At 60.9% G+C, this 8,500-nt stretch overlaps 1 protein-coding gene across 1 annotated transcript; it reads right to left on the bottom strand.

Annotated features, from left to right (window-relative positions):
- Nucleotides 1-2,532: 2,532 nt before the first annotated feature.
- MRPS25 (mitochondrial ribosomal protein S25) lies at nt 2,533-6,963 on the bottom strand. The gene is made up of 4 exons (XM_077276698.1): nt 6,652-6,963; nt 4,080-4,186; nt 3,774-3,861; nt 2,533-2,822 (listed from the first exon to the last, which is right to left on the bottom strand). Exons 1-4 carry the CDS (start codon nt 6,783-6,785, stop codon nt 2,630-2,632), a joined length of 522 nt encoding a protein of 173 aa, XP_077132813.1. The 5' UTR covers nt 6,786-6,963; the 3' UTR covers nt 2,533-2,629.
- Between the last annotated feature and the right edge of the window lie 1,537 nt (nt 6,964-8,500).

The raw sequence follows: 8,500 nt of genomic DNA, 5'->3' as shown, positions 1-8,500 counted from the left end.
AGTAAACACGATCAGTATCGCATGTGTATAAGACTGCACCATAGGTCGCTGTGGAGAGGTTGGGAGTTGTAGTTCTAAGAATCGCCCAGGAGCCACTGAATTGGGGGTGTTCGGCTGCTACAGTACAGATCAGGGGTCTCGGGTTTTAAAGGGCTTGTTAAGTTTTGTCATCTGATATTGTTTCCATTTTATATTCAACATCTCTGCTTGCTTTCCATGAATTGAGCCATTCTTGTTTACCTCACTTACACAGCTGAGATTCTGCTACAATTGCATCCTCTAAGATAACTCCTGCACTGATACGTTGTATCAAACATCAGCACCAGAATTTTTTTTCATTTTTATGGATACAACGGTAAACTCTTAGGCTACTTTCACACTAGCGTCGGGAAAGACCCGTCGCTGTGCGTCAGGCCGACGTTCCCGACGCTAGCGTGGTCTCCGCCGCACAACGGGGGCAGCGGATGTATTTTTCCAACGCATCCGCTGCCCCATTGTGAGGTGCGGGGAGGTGTGGGCGGAGTTCCGGCCGCGCATGCGCGGTCAGAAAAAGCGGACCGTCGGGAGCAAAAAACGTTACATGTAAGGTTTTTTTCTCCCGACGGTCCGCTAACACACGCCCAAGCGTCGCAAAACGGACGCGACGTTTGGCAATGCGTCGCAAATGCGTCGCTAATGTTAGTCTATGACGAAAAAACGTATCCAGCAAGAACTTTTGCTGGATGCGTATTTTCGGCAAAACGACGCATTTGCGACGTATTGCAGTTAACGCTAGTGTGAAAGTAGCCTTAGCTGTGAGAACTACTAGGTCTGTGCCTGCACAAATCTGTCCCCTGTCCGATCAAGAGTGGATTACAATTGTAACAAACCCTCAGCTGTGTTAGATTGGTGCAGTTTTTAGCATCTGGATATAAACAAGATGTTCCTAATTCACTGTCAGCAAGCACAAATCTTGGAAAACAGTTTTACATAAAACTGGACACAGACTCTTAAGGGGGTAATTCCCAGTGTTATGTTCTCACGTGACCCTTTAATGCCGCCCCGGAGATCTCCCATCCTCTGCGAGAATCTGACTGTCACTCATGTACTGAAGCTAAAGACTTTTCACTGCGGCCGATTTTGCGCAGCAGATGATGCATGTGATGAACGTCTCGTTCTTCCGTTACCACTGGAAACTTTTCTATAATTAAAAGTAAAATAAGTCGACTAAATGCCGTCTGTGTCATTTATTACCCCCCAAAAAATTATCAAAGTGACATGAGCCCACCATAATCCAAGAGGTTGTCCGGGAACGACACTTTATTCCAGAAAGAGCGCCACCCCTGCCTACAGGTCAGGTGTGGTACTGCCACATTCATTTTAATAGAGCGGAGCTGCAGTATCAGATAAAACCTGTAGTCAGGAGTGATGCTGTTTTTTTCAGGGCAGAAAATAAAAACGTCCGTTTTTCTAATCTTATCAGATCTGCTCGCTTCCAAAGAGAAGCCTGCAGGCGTCATGGTCATCGTTCACGCATCTCATGGGGAGCACAAAGGAAGCGAGCGGCTCTGGATGGCACATGATAACCCCCAAACTATTAGAGATGGGGGGAGTCCCACCTCTGCTGACCCTGAAGCTTTCATTGTGCCTCCTGCAGCCACATTCACTTATGCTGCAGTTCCTCTGCACAGCAGGTGTCCTGGGGGGGCGCTGCTGTTCGGTAAGAGCACCCTGCGCCAAGACCCCTTCATTCTCAGCATCGGCGGAGAGGTCGGGTCACATCCTAATCGTCAGGTAAAGTTTTAGTAAACATGTGGCACAACGCAGATAGCCGGTTGTCCACGGCAGGGATTGGGGCGTTATCTGCTGGGATTTGTAGTTCTGTCACAGGAGCAGAGACTGAAGGAAGGGTTAAGGCGCAGGATGCACACAGAGCTGCCCTACTTCAGCGGTGTGCCCCTCTCTGATCTGCGATCGCTTTCGCTCTAATCACCGCGCGGCAGACATGGAAATAAGCCGCTAATTACTGCTCGCTGCGACATCAAAAGACCCCGGCTGATCAAAAGCCTCGGAGAACGCGGCTGTAAATCCCCCCGGAATACCTGCCATCACACCAGCGAGGCCGGGGGGACGACTGACGGAAGCGGGAAATCTTCCTAATTACCTTTTACTCCAGATATTTCTAAAGATCACATAGAAATGTGGGGGCGCACCGGCTGCAGGTTTGTACCCCATTACTCTACGCTGGTGGGCTCCAGCAAGGGGCAAGTGCAGGGTCCTGGTCAGTACACGGGTCTCCATTCACAACCCTGCAGCTGTCTGGGCATGCTGAGAGTTGTAGTACTGTTAACAGCCGGAGGGCAACGCACGGAGAACAGTCATTGATAGGGGCTAGTTTTATCTCTGGGGTCTGTCTCTCCACTATTATGGGGGAGAAGCCAGTACTGGTCCTGGTGAATAGTCTTGGTCAGAACAACAAAAGCAAACAATTCTCCATCCAAATAAGGGGGGACCCAGGATTCATCCCCCACAACCGAGGACAAAACCAGCATGAAAATATCCAGAATGATTTAATTTAACATAATATAGAAAAATATTTAACAATGATAAAAAAAAACCAACAATGACAGGCAGAGCCTTGTCCTGGGGGTCACACCTCTGTCCCGGCTTTTAGTTTAGCTTTGTATTTCCCAGTCATTTCTTTTGGCAGCGGAACAACTCCGGGGCACGGGACCTGCCCATCTACCTCACACAGGCACTCACGCAGGTAGTACTTTTTGGGGCCAAAATTGGCAGGATTGGACAACACCATTTTCGCCTTTTCTTCTTCTTTTAGGGTCTCTCTGCAGAGAGAAAAGAAGAGGTTTACAATGAATAAGAGGCTCAATAAGCAGAAGCCATAGCCCTAGTAGTGACCATAGGCAGTGCCTTATGTATCTGTATACAGGGAGCTCCCCCTAGTGGTGACTGCAGACAGGATCTTATCATGTATCTCTGTATACAGGGAGCTCCCCCTAGTGGTGGCTGCAGACAGGATCTTATCATGTATCTCTGTATACAGGGAGCTCCCCCTAGTGGTGACTGCAGACAGGATCTTATCATGTATCTCTGTATACAGGGAGCTCCCCCTAGTGGTGGCTGCAGACAGGATCTTATCATGTATCTCTGTATACAGGGAGCTCCCCCTAGTGGTGGCTGCAGACAGGATCTTATCATGTATCTCTGTATACAGGGAGCTCCCCCTAGTGGTGGCTGCAGACAGGATCTTATCATGTATCTCTGTATACAGGGAGCTCCCCCTAGTGGTGACTGCAGACCGGATCTTGTGTATCTCTGTATACAGGGAGCTCCCCCTAGTGGTGACTGCAGACCGGATCTTGTGTATCTCTGTATACAGGGAGCTCCCCCTAGTGGTGACTGCAAGTCATCATAATTTTATCTTGTAATATGTCAGCTATTAAGCATTGATCATATGACATGAGGTTCGACTGTTGTTGTTTTCAAAAATACTGAAATCGTGTGACGTATGCATACATAGAGGCCAATACTTGCAGCAGCTGAGGTTAGTCGCAATGTACCCAGTCTGTACAATCCTGTGAGCTGAACAGTCTAGACTGATACATTGTAACAAACTATCAGGACAGCAGATTACTGGTGCCGATTTTGTCTCACACAGGGTCTTGTATGCAGGACGCAATTATAACAAACCCTCAGCTGTGAGCCATTAAATCAGGATTTCGGCAGTATTTTACTCCATTCACTGACAGTAAGCAGAGAGGTAGCCGCGATCTTACTCTGTCTTGCCCAGGATTTTCTTTACATGATGCAAGATTTCCAACCGGCTTTTGTCTTCAATGTCAACCAGGACCTGCTCCCCGTCATCTGTGAGACAAGAGGCGACTGAGTGCGGCGACGTGACTGCCCCTCCCCCACAGTCTGCAGCATAGGTGATAGTGCAGCGTCTAGAGCTGTTCAGCCTGAGCCCCCTGGTGCATAAGCAGTGTATACTGACACAGGCAGAGCAGCAGTGACAGAAAACAAATAATGATCAATGATTGCTGCTCCCCCTCCGTGAAGAGACGAGCGGCGGCCGCACTCACCCAGGTAGAAGCGCAGGAATGGGGACGGCGTCATGTTCTTCAGCAGCATAATCTGCAGCCAGGGGTTCCTATACTGGATCTGGGGGACCGAGAAAAAGACAAACTTCCTGCAAGAGAGAAACGGGTGAAACTGGGAGACAAACCCCAACCCGAGCCCCCCCCACAACACGAGCCCTCCACACACACCGGGCCCCCCTCAAACCCCTCCCCACACAGGCCAGCCCCCAACCCGAGCCCTCCACACACACGCCGGGATTCTCCCAACCCCAAGACACACGCCGGGTCCCCTCCCCACACACGCCGGGTCCCCTCCCCTCCCCACACACGCCGGGTCCCCTCCCCACCCCCTCCCCACCCCCGCCGGGTCCCCACCCCACCCCCTCCCCACACACGCCGGGTCCCCACCCCACCCCCTCCCCACACACGCCGGGTCCCCACCCCACCCCTCCCCGCACACGCCGGGTCCCCACCCCCTCCCCGCACACGCCGGGTCCCCACCCCCTCCCCGCACACGCCGGGTCCCCCCACCCCCGGTCCCACCCCCTCCCCACACACGTCGGGTCCCCCCCCACCCGCCGGGTCCCCACCCCCTCCCCGCACACGCCGGGTCCCCAACCCCTCCACGCCGGGTCCCCCCCACCCCCGGTCCCACCCCCTCCCCACACACGTCGGGTCCCCACCCCCTCCCCGCACACGCCGGGTCCCCAACCCCTCCCCCGGTCCCACACACGTCGGGTCCCCCCCACCCCCTCCCCACACACGCCGGTGCCCACCCCCCTCCCCACACACGCCGGGTCCCCTCCCCACACACGCCGGGTCCCCTCCCCACCCCCTCCCCGCACACGCCGGGTCCCCACCCCCTCCCCGCACACGCCGGGTCCCCACCCCACCCCACCCCCTCCCCACACACGCCGGGTCCCCTCCCCACCCCCTCCCCGCACACGCCGGGTCCCCTCCCCCCCCCCCCGGTCCCACCCCCTCCCCACACACGCCGGGTCCCCAACCCCTCCCCACCCACCCCCTCCCCACACACGCCGGGTCCCCCCCCTCCCGGTCCCCCCCGCCGGGTCCCCCCTTCCCCTCCCGGTCCCCCCCTCCCCCGCCGGGTCCCCCCCACCCCCTCCCCACGTCGGGTCCCCAACCCCTCCCCACCCACCCCCTCCCCACACACGCCGGGTCCCCCCCCTCCCGGTCCCCCCCTCCCCCGCCGGGTCCCCCCCACCCCCTCCCCCGCCGGGTCCCCCCCACCCCCTCCCCACGTCGGGTCCCCAACCCCTCCCCGCACACGCCGGGTCCCCAACCCCTCCCCACGTCGGGTCCCCAACCCCTCCCCGCACACGCCGGGTCCCCAACCCCTCCCCACCCCACCCCCTCCCCACACGCCGGGTCCCCACCCCTCCCCGCACACGCCGGGTCCCCACCCCCTCCCCGCACACGCCGGGTCCCCCCCCTCCCGGTCTCCCCCGCCGGGTCCCCCCCTCCCGGTCCCCCCCCTCCCCCGCCGGGTCTCCCGGTCCCCCCCTCCCCCGCCGGGTCTCCCGGTCCCCCCCTCCCCCGCCGGGTCCCCCTGTCCCCCCCTCCCCCGCCGGGTCTCCCGGTCCCCCCTCCCGGTCCCCCCCTCCCCCGCCGGGTCCCCCCTCCCAGCACACGCCGGGTCCCCCCCCTCCCAGCACACGCCGGGTCCTCCCCCTCCCAGCACACGCCGGGTCCTCCCCCTCCCAGCACACGCCGGGTCCCCCCCCTCCCAGCACACGCCGGGTCCCCCCTCCCCCCCCACGCCGGGTCCCCCCCCTCCCCCGCCGGGTCCCCCCCTCCCAGCACACGCCGGGTCCCCCCCCTCCCCCGCCGGGTCCCCCCTCCCCCTCCCAGCACACGCCGGGTCCCCCCCCCCTCCCACGCCGGGTCCCCCCCCCCTCCCACGCCGGGTCCCCCCTCCCCCTCCCAGCACACGCCGGGTCCCCCCCCCCTCCCACGCCGGGTCCCCCCCTCCCCCTCCCCCTCCCAGCACACGCCGGGTCCCCCCCCTCCCACGCCGGGTCCCCCCCTCCCCCTCCCAGCACACGCCGGGTCCCCCCCTCCCCGCACACGCCGGGTCCCCCCTCCCCCTCCGGGTCCCCCCCCCCTCCCCGCACACGCCGGGTCCCCCCCACCCCCTGTCTCACCCCCTCCCCCGGTCCCTCCCCCTCTCCGCACACGCCGGGTCCCCCCCACCCCCGGTCTCACCCCCTCCCCACACACGCTGGGTCCCCCCCCACGCCCACCCCCTCCCCACACAGGCCAGGGCCCCCCTCAGCCCCTCCCCACACACGCCGCCGCCCCCCCAACCCGAGCACTTCACACACACTGACCCCTCCACCCAACCCCCCTCACAGATCTGGCGCCCCCTAATTCGAGACCCCCCACAGGACAAGTCCTCCCCACACATTGGGCCCTTCCCCCAACAGTGGCGCACACACTCCACCTACAACCGGCGCACTCCCTGCACACAGCGCCCCCACAACCGGAGCCTTCCCCACACCGCACCCCGTGACTCCTCCGTACGCCCCTCACCCTTGTCCTGACCTCCGCTCACCTGGCGCCGTCTCCGTGACTTCCCCGTGAGTTGTAGTTGACGGTCATGATTTTGACGCTGTTCTTGAAGACGATGTCCCCGCTCTGCAGATACTGGAGGGTGCGGCGGATCGGGAACGGGCCCTTCATCGGCATCTCTGCGCCGGCCCGGGACACTGAGGAGCGCGGCCGCACTGCACGCCGGGAACTGCAGGCTAGAAGGAAAGAGAGCGACTGCTGCCGCACTGCACGCCGGGAAGTGGAGTCCTGTCACATCTGTCCCTCAACTGTCATGTGACCTGCGCTCTGCTCGTGATAACCCGCTCTGTGCTGCAGCCTGAGCTCAGGGAAAGAACACAGAAGAGGAGGCACCGGAGGAGGGAGGAGCCTGCACCCACACTGACCGCACAAGGGAGGAGCCTGCACCCACACTGACCGCACAAGGGAGGAGCCTGCATCCACACTGACCGCACAGGGGAGGAGCCTGCATCCACACTGACCGCACAGGGGAGGAGCCTGCACCCACACTGACCGCACAAGGGAGGAGCCTGCATCCACACTGACCGCACAAGGGAGGAGCCTGCATCCACACTGACCGCACAAGGGAGGAGCCTGCACCCACACTGACCGCACAAGGGAGGAGCCTGCACCCACACTGACCGCACAAGGGAGGAGCCTGCATCCACACTGACCGCACAAGGGAGGAGCCTGCATCCACACTGACCGCACAAGGGAGGAGCCTGCACCCACACTGACCGCACAAGGGAGGAGCCTGCACCCACACTGACCGCACAGGGGAGGAGCCTGCATCCACACTGACCGCACAGGGGAGGAGCCTGCATCCACACTGACCGCACAAGGGAGGAGCCTGCACCCACACTGACCGCACAAGGGAGGAGCCTGCACCCACACTGACCGCACAAGGGAGGAGCCTGCATCCACACTGACCGCACAAGGGAGGAGCCTGCACCCACACTGACCGCACAAGGGAGGAGCCTGCATCCACACTGACCGCACAGGGGAGGAGCCTGCACCCACACCGACCGCACAAGGGAGGAGCCTGCACCCACACTGACCGCACAGGGGAGGAGCCTGCATCCACACTGACCGCACAGGGGAGGAGCCTGCATCCACACTGACCGCACAAGGGAGGAGCCTGCACCCACACTGACCGCACAAGGGAGGAGCCTGCACCCACACTGACCGCACAGGGGAGGAGCCTGCACCCACACTGACCGCACAGGGGAGGAGCCTGCATCCACACTGACCGCACAGGGGAGGAGCCTGCATCCACACTGACCGCACAAGGGAGGAGCCTGCACCCACACTGACCGCACAAGGGAGGAGCCTGCATCCACACTGACCGCACAAGGGAGGAGCCTGCATCCACACTGACCGCACAAGGGAGGAGCCTGCACCCACACTGACCGCACAAGGGAGGAGCCTGCATCCACACTGACCGCACAAGGGAGGAGCCTGCATCCACACTGACCGCACAAGGGAGGAACCTGCATCCACACTGACCGCACAAGGGAGGAGGCTGCACCCACACTGACCGCACAAGGGAGGAGCCTGCACCCACACTGACCGCACAAGGGAGGAGCCTGCATCCACACTGACCGCACAAGGGAGGAGCCTGCACCCACACTGACCGCACAAGGGAGGAGCCTGCACCCACACTGACCGCACAAGGGAGGAGCCTGCACCCACACTGACCGCACAAGGGAGGAGCCTGCACCCACACTGACCGCACAAGGGAGGAGCCTGCACCCACACTGACCGCACAAGGGAGGAGCCTGCACCCACACTGACCGCACAAGGGAGGAGCCTGCACCCACACTGACCGCACAAGGGAGGAGCCTGCACCCACA

The sequence above is a fragment of the Ranitomeya variabilis genome, chromosome 8 (genome assembly GCF_051348905.1).
Source record: "Ranitomeya variabilis isolate aRanVar5 chromosome 8, aRanVar5.hap1, whole genome shotgun sequence".
Taxonomy (NCBI): Eukaryota; Metazoa; Chordata; class Amphibia; order Anura; family Dendrobatidae; genus Ranitomeya; species Ranitomeya variabilis.
The sequence above is the reverse complement of the archived record's forward strand: the minus strand, read 5'-3'. Positions and strand labels throughout refer to the sequence as shown.

Bases quoted from the DNA above. Each gene is read 5' to 3' on its own strand.
- MRPS25 (XM_077276698.1), bottom strand. From the start codon at position 6,785: ATGCCGATGAAGGGCCCGTTCCCGATCCGCCGCACCCTCCAGTATCTG. The intron at 4,187-6,651 runs GTGAGCGGAGGT...TCTCTCTTGCAG, and splicing joins AGTCACGGAGACGGCGCCAG to GAAGTTTGTCTTTTTCTCGG. The intron at 2,823-3,773 runs GTAAGATCGCGG...TTCTCTCTGCAG, and splicing joins AAAATCCTGGGCAAGACAGA to AGAGACCCTAAAAGAAGAAG.